A 16,486-nucleotide genomic window follows, 5' to 3' on the forward strand; every position below is an offset into this window, starting at 1 on the left:
AACCAACGAAACACTGGGTCGCCTGCAGCGGAGTGCGCGAACTTAACCACTCGGCCACGGGGCCAGCCCCATGGGCTGTTATTTTTTTTAATAGCTTTATCAGGGTATAGTTTACATTCTATAACATTCGCCTGTTTTAACTAAATACTGTGATTTATGACTTCTCTGATATTACTAAACATAAAGGGTTGTGCAGCTTTCCCCACAATCTAGTTTTCAAACGTTTGTTTCCACCACCCTGAAAAGTTCCCTAATGCCCATTTGTAATGAATCCCTTCTCCTCCCAGCCCTAGGCAGCCACTGGTTTATTTTCTGTCTCTATAAATTTGGGGCTTTGTTTTTTCACTATTATGAAAATATTGCTGCCAATCCTTTTGCACCTGTTTCCTGGGGCCCTGTGTCAGTTTGTCTAAAGCAGTGTTGTTCACATTGTGGACTGTGACCCCCATAGTAGGTGGTGATGTCACTTCAGTGGGTCGTGACCATGATAGGATAGAATCTGCCAGAATGTGTAGTATGTATTAAGGGTATATATTGTTTGCTAAAACTGTGTTTATGAGTGTGAATATTTAACTCCTGATGTAAAGCGATCCCAGTTTGAAGGCCAGTGCTCTGGCAGGTACACCTAGAAGGAGCGTTTGTGGGTCAGGGGCTCTGTGGATGTTCACTTCCTAGTCATGGCGCAGAAGACTGCCTTCTAAAGTGATTGTACCAGTTAACACTCATCAAGAGTGAGTGAGGTTGCTTCGCATTTCTTCTAACATCTAATATTGAACTTCTTTCTTTTGATTTTTGCTAACCTAATAAGTGTGAAATTGTATTCCTTTGGTCTTGTTTTGTGTTGTCCTGGTTACTAATGACATTGAGAATCTTTTTGCATGTTTTTGGCCATTTGTGTTTCATATTCTGTGAAATGCAAGATTTTAAAAATATTACTGGGAAAAAAGAGTTGGTTTGGCTATAAAGAACTAGGAACTCTAAAAGTCATAATAGGATATGGCCCAGAGGGAACTAGAAAACATAACAAAAACCTATGAATTTGAGCTCAGCACAGAATTTGGCATATAGAGAAGGCAGCTAACTCTACAGTGGTGGCAGTGTGCAGAAATGGTCTGTGATGATCACACAGAAGTGGCACCGGTCACAACCAAACTCTCAGAGCCCGTCAGTGCAGGCTTGTGGCCTGTTCCAGCGCAGAGTTCCCAGAGGGTCCTTCTTGTCTCTACACAGCCTTGAGACCTTTAGAAGTCAGGGCACCTAAGTACATTTGCCCGAGCTTCTTTTAGCTTGTCAGTAGCCCAAGCACAGGCCTAGCACAGAGGAGGCCCTCAGGAGTGTTGCTGTCATTCTTCTTTGGATGCTGTAATTATCTCAGATGTGACCAGTGGGACTACCTTCAAGCTGGCTTCTATGTCCATTTGATGGGTTGCCATCATTTTTTGAGTACTTCCTTGCTTTCTGACACAGCAAAATATTTCTGGCTCCTCTGGTACTTTCCCTCCCTTGGCCCTGGAATCAACTGTTTCTGCATGGAGCATTTTTAGTAGAGAATGTAATTTAAAAACCAACATCTGGGTGCTTAGTGTGTTTGTTACTCTAGGGTGTCATTACGAGGAGGCTCACTCAGCAGACAGAGCTCGGCGCTGTGTGCAGCCTCGGTAGCAGTGCTGTGTGTTGACTCGTGTGTGGAGGTGTGATCTGAACGGGAGGAGGTGCTGCTCCACTGGTGGAGAATCTGGTTTCCCTCACTTGGAGCTGGTGTGAAAATAATTCTCTAGATATTGATATCGTTGAAAAATCTTAGTTAACTGATTAACATTTGAGTGTCCTAGTTCAGCATTAGCTCTTAGGTCTTGTGTTTTTTTGTTTGTGTTTTTACAGTTTTATTGAGACAATTCACATGCCGTTGGTTTTTTGATTTGTTTTAAAGCTAATACTGCTAAATGAATGGTCTTCGAAAGTTGCCAATTGTGTGATGTTTAAGCTTGCAAACTGAGTGCTGGTTCTCACTACATCACAGGTCTGGTGCCCGATGTCTCCTGAGTTTTACCGGGAGTATGTGGCAATCAAAACCAAAAAACGAATCTTGCTGTACACCATGAACCCCAACAAATTCAGAGCTTGCCAGTTTCTGATCAAGTTTCATGAAAGGAGAAATGACAAGATTATTGTATTTGCTGACAACGTGTTCGCCCTGAAGGAATATGCCATTCGGCTGAACAAGTAAGAATCGAGAAATTGGAGTACCTCCAAAGCCATTTATCTTCTCCATGTGAGGATGCAGAAGGTGCCTGCTTTTTTCTCGAAGGCCTTGGGAACTTCTTAGGATCTAGAGGTGTGGTTCTGTGGCCCCAGTTGCAGGAACCAGGTGAGAGAGAGGAGTGGGTGGTCTGAGTCAGAGGTTAGAGCACATAGAAAGGAAGCCTGGTCTCCCTGAGCCCAGGGAGCAGGTTAGAGTTGTGCTGCTTTGGAGCTGGGCTCCAAAGCTAGGCACGAGTTGGCATCTGGATTTCATCCCTAGTGAACACTGGGTGGAGACGAGGTCAGACTGTATGGGCCAGAGGCCAGGAAGGCAAGGCAGGCTGGGCTAGCATCCCAGGTATGGTCCTGCATCTAGAAAGAGCTTCTCAGGAAACACCAGAGTCCTCACCAGCCTGCACCGCCCCCCAGATACCTGCGTTTAAACCTGGCTCTTGTAAATCCCCTGCCAAGTAAGGAAGAAGAGACTTGGCTCCCTGCTACAGCGAGGCGAGGCGTCAGGCGCTCTGAATGTAGCAGAAGGCAAGCTCCTCTGCGGAGACGGGCCTTAATTCTTCCTGTGGGGTAGGGATGCAGGGGAGGCATGGGTACAGGCCAGCTTCTCTTTAGCACGCTTTGATTTAATCCTCACCTCAGCCTCACGAGCTCCTTGTGTTATTCCCATTTATAGATGAGAAAACTGAGACTCAGTGTTTCTCAGGTTTCTAAAATTGTATGTTTTTTAATTTAGGAAATATTTTATTTTTTATCAAAGTAGCAGATTACTATGAGAAACAGCAATTCCTTGAACAGGAACCCACAAATTCCTCTTCCCCAAATGTAGCCACTTCCAACTTTTTCTCTGTTACCTTCGTATTTCTAAGTAATAACTTATATAGCAACTTCTTGACTAATTGTAGAAATTGCCTGTTAACTTTCTACCCCAGTAGTTGAGGATTTAGCTCTCTTACATACACCGCTTCCCACCCCTCTCCCCCCATCCTCCCAGGCTGTTTGGGGTTAAGTTAGTATTCAGTGTTACATTATTTTGACTGTATATTCTTCAAGCCAAGGCCTGTAGGGTAGTATGATTACATTTTCTTCTCTGTAAACGTTTGTTTTTCCTGGAGTTAATAATTGCCTTGTCAGTGCTTTTGCTGGGTTTTCTATGCACTCATGATTACTCCTCTTCAGACTCTTCCTGCACCATAAAGTCTCAGTACGGTCAGACCCGTCAGGTAACCTCTCAATTCCTTTTCTCTTTCTTTCCCTGGTGGGATCCCCCCCAGCACGTATCTCCACTAGTGCTTCCGCCTCCTGCTCTGCTCTGGCCTGCTTGCTCTCTAGGACTTAGGATCCTGCCCAGCTGTTGCCTTTGCTTTCCCTCGGACATCACCCTGTGAATCCCTGTGTTTCTTCCCTGTGTCGGGGGCCCTGTTTCCGTGTCTCAGGTCTCTTTCTCGGTCACTCATTTTGATGGAGCACGTCCTCCACTAGACTCCTGGTAGAAGGTCTGTGGGAGGAAAATTTTTGAAGACTTTGCTTGCAGATGTGTTTGTTCAACCTCATGCTTGATCAGGCTGGACCTTGGCATGTTAAAGGCAGGGCTCAGTTTTCTCGGGGCTTCCAGTGCAGCTGCTTGGAAGTCTGATGCCTTTCTGATTCCTCTCTGGACGTGGTCTGTGGTCATGCTGGTCGTGTGTTTTCCTTCTCTCAGGAAGTTTTGAGGATCTTTTTTTGTTTTTGGAAATTTCAAAACAGTGTATCTTTTTTTCACTGTCAAAATGGTGTCTTTTTTGTTTCATTGTAATGGGCACTCAGTGGACCCTTTCAATCTGGAAACTCGTGCTCTTCAATTCTGAGAATTTCTTTGTTTTTCCTTTGTTCCTCATCGTCTCTGTTTTCTCTGCTCTCTCTTTTGAATCTCTGCTTGTCGGATGTTAGATGTTCTGAACAGCTTTCTAATTTTCTCATCTTTTTTCTCCTATATTTTTATCCCTTTGTCTTCCAGTCCTTTTAGTGAAGCTTTTGTTAATTTCCAAGAGTTCTTAATTGCTAACTCTTCTTGTTTCGTGAGCACGGTGTCTTCTCTGAGGCACTTGAAGCCTTGAAGCTTTCTTCTGTGCCCCACACTGTCTCTTTTCTTCCGTTTTTTTTGTTTTGATTGTTCCACCTCTGTCTTTAGAGCCCGTCTTCTGATTTTTGGTAATCCTTGCTATATTTTCTTGTGAGTTGGTCACTGAAAATATGATGGGCCTTTCTGTATTGCTTAGCGGGTTTGCCGGCCTGTGGACCTCACCACAGTGTGGTCAGACAGGGATCTGGCTATTTTGTCAAGAGGTTGCCAGATGCCAGTATCTCTAGGTCCTTTCTCTTGGGCTGGACAGTTTCTCCAGAGAGGTATCTGCTGGCCCCTGGCTCCCGGCATGTGTGGCTGGGGACGGGGCAGAGGGTCTCCTCCATCTTCATTTGTAGTCTCGTTTTTGCCCTCAGCTCTGCCTGAGGTCCGTTAAGTACCACCCTCCTGTTTAGAGTCTGGAAGATAAGCCTCCAGCTTTCTGGCAGGTGGGAGGAGGCATGCCTGGCTGCTAGGAGGCGTGCCAGAGCATGCTAGAGAGACATGTTCTGACCCTGCCCCTCATACAAATACTCTGCCAGCCCATCTGTCTGTGATCCTGCGCCACCACCCACCTTCTGGGAAACTAGTGACTAGTTCCTGAACCCTTCTGTGTTCTGCATAGAAAATTGGCTTGTTCTGTATTGGCTTTCCCTCCTGCTGGCTTGGGCTTCTGCTTTTTCTCAGTTACTAGCTCAGTTACCATGGCCGCATCCATCTGCTTTTCGACTTCCGCAATGTTAGTCACTTTTCTATTCTGCTGTTACTTGTTCTCCTTTTCTCTTTGCCCTTGTGGGTTTGTGTCTTTTTAATCTTTTACTGTCACATTGCTGTTGATTCAAGAGGGGCAACAAGATAATGCATATATTTATTGTTTCGTATTAAGAACCGTCTTCCATTCCTCTTCCCCCTCCCGTTCCAGGACTCCCTCCAGAGTCTTCCTGGGGCCTCCCGCAAGTGGCCTTCCCCACACCCACATTCAAACCCCCTGAGGCGCGTCTCCTGGTTGTAGCCTGAGCATCTGCCTGGGTGGGGCATTCCCTTGCCTGGGACTATTGAATCTGAGCCAGTTTGGCACAGTGAAGGGCAGCGGGTTGTGGCTCTCTTATTGATGCTAGAATGATAACTGCAACTTTTACTTATGACTGGTTTTATACTTCTGGCCTTTAACTGTGTGAAGTGTTTTTGTTTGTCTTGTTTTCTGGCTTTACAATGATCCTCTGGATCCTGGATATTGCTGTCTTCTGTAGCTTTGGACTGGTGTGTGGCGGGGAGCCTCCAAGCTCCTGCTTCGTCCCGGCCTTCCTTTCTAGGAATAGGTGTCACTGAAGGACTATGCAGGAGAGATTCTTTGGGTTATTTGGTAGTGTGGGGTAGTGGGCAGAACATCACCTTTGGCGGCAGACACACTGGATTTGACTCCTAGCTCCTCCTTTTGTTAGCTGTGTGACCGAGGGAAAGTTGTTTACCTCTCTGAACCTCCTTTTGCTCTTCTGTCACATGGAGTTACCACCACCTCCCTCACAGGATTCTCATGCCTGGCATCTAGTAAGTGTTCACCAGATGTCAGGTTCTCTCTCTGGAGGATGGTTGCCTTCTGTCTCGTTTCCTGTATGGGGGAAGCTTCAGAAACTGAGGGCTCATCATTGTGTGAAGAGTTTGTCCTGATGCTGGGGGAGGAGGAAAAGAACCACCTGACAACCTGGGTATTGAGAGACAGGCTGTTCTGAAGAGTGAGTTTCATGACCTTCTTCACAGAATGACACACTTCGAAAATAATGATTGGTGTGGTGCCCTGAACACTCGTAGAACAGGCTTGAGTGGTTGGGGGCTCCGGCTTCCCCACAGGCAGGGGTTTGCTCTCTCGGGTACAGTGTGACCAGTTGTGGCACAGTGCTGGGAAGTGCTGTGTGCAGTATCAAAAGCAGTGCTTCCCGGGCCTCCCGCGGGTGCTGCCCTGGGGCAGCCTGTGCGCTGGCCCACCCGCACTTGGTGCAGCCTCCACACGCTCCTGAGCCTCAGCTCCTCAGGTGGAGATTGGGAACGTGAGACCTACCTTTTACACTTGTGAGGAGTACAGGCAGGGACATATGGAGTTTTTTCAATGTGATACCCAGCTCAGGGTTTGACATGGGTAACCCCTGCATACTTGGTAGCTGTCTTCATTGTCGTTGTTGTCATTGTCATCATCACTGTTATTACTGACCTTTGGGAAGCTAGAAAAATCAGGAAATTCTAAGAAAGGTAGAGGAGTGGCATTGCCAGATGCCAAGAGGTGATAAGCATTGAGGTCATCAGACAGGGTTGTGCCCTTCGGCAGAGAGCTGGAAATTAAAGAGAAGTGTTTGAACTTAGAGTTACAGGAGGTCAGTGAAGAGCAGTCTGGAATGGGCTCTTTTGCTCCTTTCTTGGAGGGTACCTGTGTCGTTAGGAAACAGTTGCTTCCAAACTTTTGTTTGCAAATAACAGTGTTTTCTTCCCCACTCCCATTGGGTTTCACGAAATGCAGGGGTCCTCCTTGTGTAGACACTAAGCTTAGAGTGAGAAATTTTGAAGCAGGCAAGAACCCAGTCCAAAAGCAAAGAAAACAGTAAAGGAGGGAATCCTGAAGAGAGTGCTGACCTGAACTTCGGCTTGGCGGGGAAGGGGTGGGCTGTGTGTGAGTTGTAGAAGGAAGGTGGGGAGGGTCTGTCACCACTCACTTTTAAGGTCTCCTCCTGATATTCTTGCATCACACAGAGCTTCCTGGGGGAGAGAGAAACCTTGCTGGAGCTCCCTTTCTGACGTGCTTTCAGGATAATTGAGGAGTGATTCTGTGGTCTTTCTGACACAGCTCTGTTCTTCTCTAGACCCTATATCTATGGTCCTACATCCCAGGGAGAAAGGATGCAGATTCTCCAGAATTTCAAGCACAACCCCAAAATCAACACCATCTTCATCTCCAAGGTCTGTGTGGCATGCAGGGTGGTGGTGAGGCCCCAGTAACTCCAGGGCCTGGGGACACTGTATGTTTTCAGGGCAGTGAATTGGTGTTTGATGAAGGAACGTCATGTGTAGTTGTCATTCCCATGTGTCCAATATCTGGGGGCAGGGGAATGCTGCCTGTTGGGTAGTGGGAGAAGCAGATTTAGGGTCTTAATGTATTTAATGTTTTAATGTATTAAACATTTAATGTAGTGTTTTAATATATTTAATGTACATTTAATGTATTTAATGTAACCTATAAAGTCCTTTTGCTTTCTAAAGTTTTTCCCACCTATTTTTGGGATACGGGAATTTTAAGTTGTATTTTCTTTATACAAGTTCATTACCTACTTTGGCAAAGTAGGCGTTTGGATGCAGTTCTCTTTGTGGAGTTGCAGATTCCTGCAGGTCATGGGCAGCTTTTGTTCTGGTTCCTGGTGTGCCTTGGTGGTTGGTCCTGATTGTAAGCACAATGCACACTCACATGGGCCCATCTCGGTGATGGTTTTAATTTGCACTTGATTGCTGTGACCCAACGGTTTAGAACAGACCCAAAGCCCAAAGGAAATGGGATTTACCTATAAAGTGGTCGTGGCTAGGTCAGTAAGTACCTAACTGTGATGTCTGTGGCTGGGAACCTTGACAATTGGAGCCTGCAAGCTGAGGCAGCTACCCTGAGTCAGAATCCAGCCCAGTGCAGGCAGTGGCTCCTACCAGGTCACGTGTCCCGTACGTGCTGCTGGTCTCAATGGCCTCCAGTTAAGAGTGTGGATAATTTTGTGCAGACCTGTTTCTGTAGCAAAAAATCACTCACAGAGCGTCTCTCTTGATAGGGCCCTCTTGTCTTTGGGCCCCAGCAGCCTGCTCTGGGAATGTTGCTGAGGGAGCTGGTCCTGCTATGGTCCTGATGGCTTCTTTAGGGCAGCTCTCAGGAGAATTCACACTAGGTGCTCAAGGCCTGCCCGATCCAAAGGACCCTGGTACAGAGCGAACAGGCTAGTGATTGTTTTTCTACATTATCTACAGAGTTTATTTAGATTTGAGGCCAGTTGATTTTTTTCTTTTTTGTCTTATATAAAAACCTTCCCAAACTCACAGCTGCTTCATTTCTGTAGGTGGGTGACACATCGTTTGATCTACCAGAGGCCAATGTTCTCATTCAGATTTCATCTCACGGTGGTTCCCGGCGGCAGGAAGCCCAGAGGCTGGGGCGAGTGCTCCGAGCCAAAAAAGGTAAAGGTGGCCTTCTCCCTTCTGCTCCGGGAGGTCTCTCCTGTTGAACTGCTTCGGTTAGGAAGAGGGTTGGGTTAAGCTGCCTGTGTGTTCGTGAAGGTGAGTTTGTGCTCCTGGGCTAGGTAGACTCTGAAGGGAGGGGGTCCCAAAGCAAGGACCAAGGTCTCCTTGGCCCTTGTTATTTCTCATGCTTTGGAGGTGAACATGTGGGTGTTTTCCATGGCCCAGAATTCACACAGATGTCCTCTAAGTGGAGCACTTGGAAGAGGAGCCAGGACAGCAGTATTTAATGGTACAGACATAGAAGGGAGAAAGCTGAGCTGAGCCACCGGTGGAAGCATAGGTGCTGGCAGCTGTGCCCTGGACCTTGAGTCAGGAGTAAGGAGAGGGCTTGGCAGGAACAGCTTTGGCAGCCACAAGATGGATGCCACTCATAACCTGTGAAGGGTGGTGCCCTGAGTGGCAGCTCGTGGCAGGGGTGTCACGAGCTCAGTGAATGAGGAAACGAGAAGTATGCAGTCTCTGCTGGTTAACTGTGGTGGAAGGGCCCAGACTCAACTGCGGGCAGGGCCTGATGTTGCTGCTAAGAGATGGCATCCTCCTGGGACCAGGCAGGTCCTAAGACAAGGGCCTAGGTCCTGTCCTCAAGGAATTCACTCATCTTAGGAGGCATCTGGACTGCTAGGATGTTTGAAAATAACAAGATTAGTGAGTCCATGTTGGAATTATACTGTATTCAAATATGTTTAAGAAGCAACTAATTGATTGTGTTTAAAATGGAGACAGGGCGAGTTAGTAGAAATAGCAAGCATGGACTTGGATCCCACAGACCAACTGTGTGAACTTGGGCAAGTAATTTGCCCCTCTGAGCCTTAGTTTCCCATCCAGAGTGGGAGTGACCATCCTATTCTCCAGGACTACTGTGAGGAAAGAGACTTAGATAAGAGAATATAGTAGGCTGCTGGATAAATTGTGGCTTTTATAAACTGTCAAGAATATAATCTGACTAGCATATTTGAGAGTAATTCATTACTGATTCCTTACTCGTCACTGCATTAAAAAAAAAAATCTAATTTAAAAACCCCTTTGCATTTGATTAGCACTTTGTTTTTTTAAAATACTATTTAACTCTTTTTACAAGGCCGGCATTACCCTGATAGTCAAGCCAGAAAAGGACACTACAGAAAAGAAAATTACAGCCCAATATCCCTGATGAATGTAGATGCAAAAATTCTCAATAAAATACTAGCAAACCAAATTCAACAGCACATAAAAGGATTATTCACCATGATCAAGTGGGATTTACCCCTGGGGTGCAAGGATGGTTTTAACATATGCAAATCAGTAAGTGTGATACATGACATTAATAAAATTAAAGAGAAAAATCATGTGAAAAATCCTATTCAACATAGTACTGGAAGTCTTACCCACAGCAGTCAGGCAAGAAAAATAAATAAAGGCAACAGAATGGGGAAGAAAGAAGTCAAATTGTCTCTATTTGCAGACGACATGATTTTGTCATAGAAAACCCTAAAGACTCCACCAAAAAACTGCTAAATCTAATCAAGAAATTGAGTAAAGTAGCAGGATACAAAATTAACATACAAAAATAGTAGCACTTTTATACACTAACAACAAGTCATCTGAAAAAGAAGTAGAATGATCCCATTTACAGTAACATCAAAAACAATAAAATACTTAGGAATAAATTTAACCAAGAAGATTAAAATGGCTACACTGAGGGGCTGGCCTGGTGGCGCAGTGGTTAAGTTCGCACGCTCCACTTCTCAGCAGCCTGGGGTTCACTGGTTCGGTTCCCAGGTGCGGACATGGCACCGCTTGGCATGCCATGGTGTAGTAGGCATCCCACATATAAAGTAGAGGAAGCTGGGCACAGATATTAGCCCAGGGCCAGGCTTCCTTGGCAAAAAAAGAGGAGGACTGGCAGTAGTTAGCTCAGGGCTAATCTTCCTAAAAAAAAAAAAGATGGCTACACTGAAAACTACAAGATGTTGATGAAAGAAATCAGAGAAAACACAAATAAATGGAAAGGTATCCCATGTTCATGGATTGGAATAATTATTAATATTGTTAAAATCTCCATACTCCTAAAGCCATCTATAGATTCAGTGTGATCCCTATCAAAACTCCAATGACTTTTCTTTTTTTGAGGAAGATTAGCCCTGAGCTAACATCTGCTGCCAATCCTCCTCTTTTTGCTGAGGAAGACTGGCCCTGAGCTAACATTTGTGCCCATCTTCCTCTACTTTATATGTGGGACACCTGCCACGCATGGCTTGACAAGCAGTGCCACGTCCACACCCAGGATCCAAACCGGTGAACCCCGGGCTGCTGAAGTGGAATGTGCGCAATTAACTGCTGTGCCACCAGCCCGGCCCCCCAATGATATTTTTTACAGTAGTAGAAAAAACAATCCTAAAATTTAGGTGGAACCTCAAAAGACCCCAGAGAGCCAAAGCAATCCTGAGAAAGAAGAACAAAATGAGACGCATCATACTTCAAGATTTCAAGCTATATTACAAGGCTGTAGTAATCAAAACAGTATGGTACTGGCATAAAAACATATAGACCAATGGAACAGAAAGCCCAGAAATAAATCCATGCATGTCAAGTCAGCTAGAATTTGACAAGGGAGCCAAGAATGCTCAATGGACAAAAGACAGTCTTTTCTGTAAATGATGCTGGGAAAATTGGATATTCACATGTACAAGAATGAAACTGGTCCTTTATGTGCTACACCACTCACAAAAATTAACTTGAAGTGGATTAAAGACTTAAATGTAAGCCCAGAAACCATAAAGCTTCTAGAGGAAAACAGGAAAAAAGCTCCTTGACGTCAGTCGTGCTGATGATTTTTTTGGATTTGACACCTAAAGCAGAATCAACAAAATAAAAAATAAATAAGTGAGACTGTATCAAACTAAAAAGCTTCTGCACAGCAAAAGACATGATCGACAAAATGAAAAGGCAACCTGTGGAATTGGAGAAAATATTTTCAAATCATATATCTCATAAGGGGTGAATATCCAAAATGTGAGACTCATATAGCTCAATGGCAAAAAACAATCCAACTGAAAAATGAACAAAGGACCTGAGCAGACATTTTTCCTAAGAAGATATGCAGTTGCCAACAGGTACATAAAAAGGTGCTCAACATCACTGATCATCAGGGAAGTGCAAATCAAAACTATAATGAGATATCCCCTTGCACCTGTTAAAATGACTGTCATCAAAAAGACTAGAGATGACAAGTGTTGGAGAGGATGTGGAGAGAAGGGAACCCTCACACACTGCTGGGGAGAATGTAAGTCAGTGCAGCCACTATGGAAGACGGTAGGGAAGTTCCTCAAAAAACGAAAAACAGAGCTATCATAGGATCCAGCAAAGGATCGAATGTCTGGTTATCAAAGGTAGGAGGTGGGGGCATTGGATGAACGTGGTCAAAAAGTACACAAACTTTCAGTTTTAAGGTAAGTAAGTACTGGGAATGCAATGTACAACATGATGACTATAGTTAACACTGCTGTATGGTATATAGGAAAGTTGCTAAGAGTAAATCCTAGAAGTTCTTATTGCAAGAAAAAGTGTTTTTCTTTCCTTTTTTTTGCATCAATATGAAATGATGGATGTTAGCTAAATGATGGTCATCATTTCACAGTACATATAAGTCAAATCATTATGCTGTGCACCTTAAACTTACATAGTGCTGTGTGTTAGTTTTATCTTGATAAAACTGAAAGGAAAAAAACAGTTTGATATAAGATATTTGGCCCTTATCTTTGCATCTCTGAGCTCTTATAAGACTAGGAAACAGTTGAATTCAGAGGTAGTACACAGACAGTTAGCCTACTGACATTTGAACTGTGAAGCAAAAATTGTCATATTTTCCTGAAGGATCAGGTTTCATAGGCTAAAATATTTTCTGTCCTAGTTTCTGTGATAATTCTGTTCTAGGTTTTCTCTCTGAGCTGTTTGGTTTTTTTAGCAGCTTTGTTGAGATGTAATTCACGTGCCATACAATTGATCCACTTAAAGCGTACAATTCATTGGTTTTTAGTATATTCACAAAGTTGTGTAACCATCACCACAGTCTATGTTTAGAATATTCTTACCACCCCAAAAAAGAAATCCTTACCCTTTAGCAGTAACTCCTCATTTCCTCTTGCCTTCCAGCCCCTAACCCCAGGCAACCACTGATCTATTTTCATCTCTCTAAATGTGTCTATTCTAGACATTTCATATATGTGGAATCATAATTGGGGCCTTTTGTGACTGGCTTCTTTCACTTACTGCTTTCAAAAGGCTTATCCATGTTGCAGCATGTATTAATACTTGATTCTTTTTTTTCTTTGCTGAATAATATTCCACTGTATAGACATACCACATTTTATTTATCCATTCATCTAATGATGAACATTTGGGTCGTTTCCACTTTTTGGCACTTAGAATAATGCTGCTGTGAAATTCATGTGCAGATTTTGTGTAGACATATGTTTTCAGTTCTCTTGGGTGTATATCTAGGAGTAGAATTGTTGGGTCATGTATTACCTGCGTTTAACGTTTAGTAAACTGCCAGGCTGTTTGCAGAGTAGCTCCCCTATTTTCCATGCTCACCAGCAGCGTACGAGGCTTCCAGTTTCTCCACGTCCTCGACGACAACTGTCATTATCCGTCTTTGTATTCTGGCCAGCCTAGCGTATGCCAAGTAGTATCTTGTTATGGTTTTGACTTTCATTTCCGTGATGACTAATGATGTTGAGCTCTTTTCATGTACTCATTGGTCATTTTTGTATCTTCTTTGGAGAAATGTCTGTTCAGGTCTTTTGTCCTTTTTATAATTGGGTTATTTTTTCATTATTGAGTTTTAATTTTATGACCTAGATACAAATCCCTTATCAGATATATGTTTGTGAATATTTTCTCCCATTCTGTGGATTTTCTTTTCACTTTCTTGATGGTGTCCTTTGAAGCACAAAAGTTTTCGATTTTGATAAAGTCTGTGCAAAGTCAGGGGGATCACCTCCCTGACTGCAAAGCTCTCACTGTGTTACTTGCTTTTGGGCCCTGGACTTAGTTCCTAGCATTCTAACAGGTAATGTCCTTTTTCCTGCCCTCTCCCCCAGGGATGGTTGCAGAGGAGTACAATGCCTTCTTCTACTCGTTGGTGTCCCAGGACACACAGGAAATGGCTTATTCAACCAAGCGGCAGAGGTTTTTGGTAGATCAGGGTTATAGCTTTAAGGTATGTATCTCTCTGGTCCCTAGTCAGTATAGGACCGAGGGCTTTTTTGTACTCAGGCCTCCAAGAGAAGTGGGAGCCGCTGTCAGCACCAGCGTGGGACAAAGCTCAGGCAGGCACAGAACATAAGGGGACTGGAGGCCCTGTGTCAGACTCCCTTTGTCTTTGCATGAATCGTGGGGGGCTTTGAGGAAAAATATTGTGCAGGATCCCCTCTTGCCCCCAACTTCCTACAGTGAATGGTTGAAGAATGGGGCCTCTGAAGCAAGAGGCTTGGAATCTCTGCGTGTTAACTTTTTACGGTTGTCTTATTAGATGTTGGTGGGAAAATGTCTAGCAGGACTTGAGATGCCAAGGGATTGTGTCCGTGACTGTGTTAGTCCAAGCCCCTTGGGGTTGCTTCCTTAGTGAGGGCCCCTCCAGGTGTCTGGGAGAGCTCTTCCTTTACTCACTGGGTGAACCTATGCCTCAGTGGGCCTCACAGACGTCAGCGCCATCGTGTGCTGCAATAGGCGTTAGAAGGGCTTGGGGAGTGCTCACTCTTTGCCTGACGTTCACTTGCTGAGGCGTTTGCTTTCTTTCCTGTGGACTTCTTTCCAAATGGAAGTTTATGGCAGGATTTAGTGTCCCAGAGGTTTTTATTTGTGGTGGTGGGTAGAGAGTGCTGGAAGAAGGGACTAAAAGGACTTCGCTAGAATGTACCGGTTCCCAGGATTTCGATCTGTAAGAGGCACAGGCTCACAGGCTCTCTTTTCAGACGCTCGAGCTTGAGTCTGTTTGCAGATGGTAAGTTCATGTTCTCAGCCTCAGAAATGACGACACGCTTGTCTGACCCCTCCTCTGTTAGCCAGAGGCAGGGCTCTTTGCAGACTTCTCGTGCTGGCCTAGAGGACGGGACACTTGGGACAGTTTTTCGAAGGATTTGCATTGTGACCTTTTTATCCGTCTATAAAAAGTACATGCTGATAATAACAGCATTCATACCTCCCAGTTCCTGGGGGATTCATCAGGGCAGGAGGAACCCTGAAGCAGGAGGTGCTCTGGGCGCCTCAGAAGGTGAGCGAGGGAGGGAGGGCGCTGGGCGTGTGTGTGCTGGTCAGAGCTGCCCTCGCCTTCCTCGCCTCCCACACCACCCGCCGAGAGCAGCGGGTTAGAGTGCCCAGGATCATGACCGTGGAGTTCAGGGAGAGTGAGCAGGCCAGGGTAGAAGTGTCCCATATCTGTGCCCCGATCTGTGGCCACCTGAAGGGCCCAGCCAATCCTCCCTTCTAGGCATGCTCTTTTAATTAAAATTACGAGATGAGTTAGAGAGGGGGAACCTTCCCCTTACGTAATCGGCAATGCCAGCTTTCTGCAGGGATGGGTGGACCTTGTAGGAAGTTATCCCCAAAGAAATGACCAAATCTCCACTGTGCTGGGATCTGCTCTTTTAAAAAAATCTTGTCAATCCGTTCTCCACCTCCTGTCGTTTGTAAGTGCTCCCTCTTGCTGGAAGCCCTGGGTGCCAAGCCCGGGAGGTTGAAGGCCCTTCTCGAAGGGCAGCAGGCTGTGCTTTTCCGTTGTTGGTCCCTTCCTTTACTGACTTGGTGCAAGATGGGAAAACTGCCAGCATAGGTGTTTTAAGTTCACCACGGTCCCCAGTGATCTTCTGGAGGTGCTCATGTTGCTGCCAGGAGACGGGAGCTGATTTCTCTGAAATTCCCAGTACCTCTCCTGCCGTGCAGTCACTAGTTAAGCTCCTTGTTAAAGGCGGCTGCTGAAGCTGGTCTCTGGGCTGTTCCAGAGGAGCTCCTCACTGTTAGCCACCTGCTCAGCTGGGCCTGTGGGGGCAAAGTGACCAAGTGAACCCAGGAGAAGGTGGGATAGGGCCAAGGGAGAGAAAACAAAAGGGGACACGCTGCCTGGGGTTTTGGCTTTGTAGGTGATCACGAAGCTTGCTGGCATGGAGGAAGAGGAGTTGGCATTTTCAACGAAGGAAGAGCAGCAGCAGCTGTTACAGAAAGTCCTGGCGGCCACTGATCTGGATGCTGAGGAAGAGGTGGTGGCAGGAGAATTTGGCTCCAAATCCAGCCAGGTGAGTGAGTGGGTGAGCCTCCCCATGGCAGTTCTCCCGAAGGACAGAATCCTTAGACACGCACACACCTGCACATAGTTGATTTTTTGGGGCACACCGGAAACTACAGAGAAGAGAATAATAGAAACATCCCCTGTTCACTTTTTGGCGTGTATCCTTTCCTCCATGCATCTTGTTTTACAGGGCCGAGCCCACAGTGGCTGTAATTAGTCTCCTGCTCTGCTCGCATGGCAGTCTGGCATGAGTATTTGTTAGCATTTTGATGTTGGAGCCCAGGATGGCAAACATGACCCCAGGCTCTCGCTGGGGTGGCCGCAGGAAGGGATGTGGCGGGCGTGGGGCTGCCACTCCTGGCCTTGAGCAAGTCACTTCATCTCTAGCTTCCTCCTCGCTAATAGAGCTGAGCCTTCCAGGCTGTAAGACAGGTCTGAGGATCAATTCATATTGTATACTTATTTTGAAAAATTTAGAGTTCTCTGAAAATACTCAACTTTGCATTTATTCTGCAAATACTTATGGAATGCCTGCCATGTGCCAGGCAGATATAATATGGTATAGTTAATGAGAGTACCCTCATGGGAATTCTTACCAGGCCCTTCCC

At 45.4% G+C, this 16,486-nt stretch overlaps 1 protein-coding gene across 2 annotated transcripts in view; it reads left to right on the forward strand.

Annotated features, from left to right (window-relative positions):
* Positions 1–16,486, forward strand: part of ERCC3 (ERCC excision repair 3, TFIIH core complex helicase subunit) — a 33,332-nt gene that overhangs the window by 13,648 nt on the left and 3,198 nt on the right. Inside the window, exons 10-15 of one of the 2 annotated variants that reach the window (XR_011428674.1) lie at positions 2,021–2,223; positions 7,204–7,300; positions 8,434–8,551; positions 9,693–9,895; positions 13,696–13,814; positions 15,733–15,885. Coding sequence is in view for 1 of the 2 variants with exons in the window: in XM_023622674.2 (XP_023478442.1) it covers positions 2,021–2,223; positions 7,204–7,300; positions 8,434–8,551; positions 13,696–13,814; positions 15,733–15,885 (690 nt within the window). In the remaining variant the exon portion in view is untranslated. The remainder of the gene's footprint in view (positions 1–2,020; positions 2,224–7,203; positions 7,301–8,433; positions 8,552–9,692; positions 9,896–13,695; positions 13,815–15,732; positions 15,886–16,486) is intronic. The other variant, XM_023622674.2, reaches the window with a different exon arrangement.

The sequence above is a fragment of the Equus caballus genome, chromosome 18 (assembly GCF_041296265.1).
Source record: "Equus caballus isolate H_3958 breed thoroughbred chromosome 18, TB-T2T, whole genome shotgun sequence".
NCBI classification, from domain to species: Eukaryota; Metazoa; Chordata; class Mammalia; order Perissodactyla; family Equidae; genus Equus; species Equus caballus.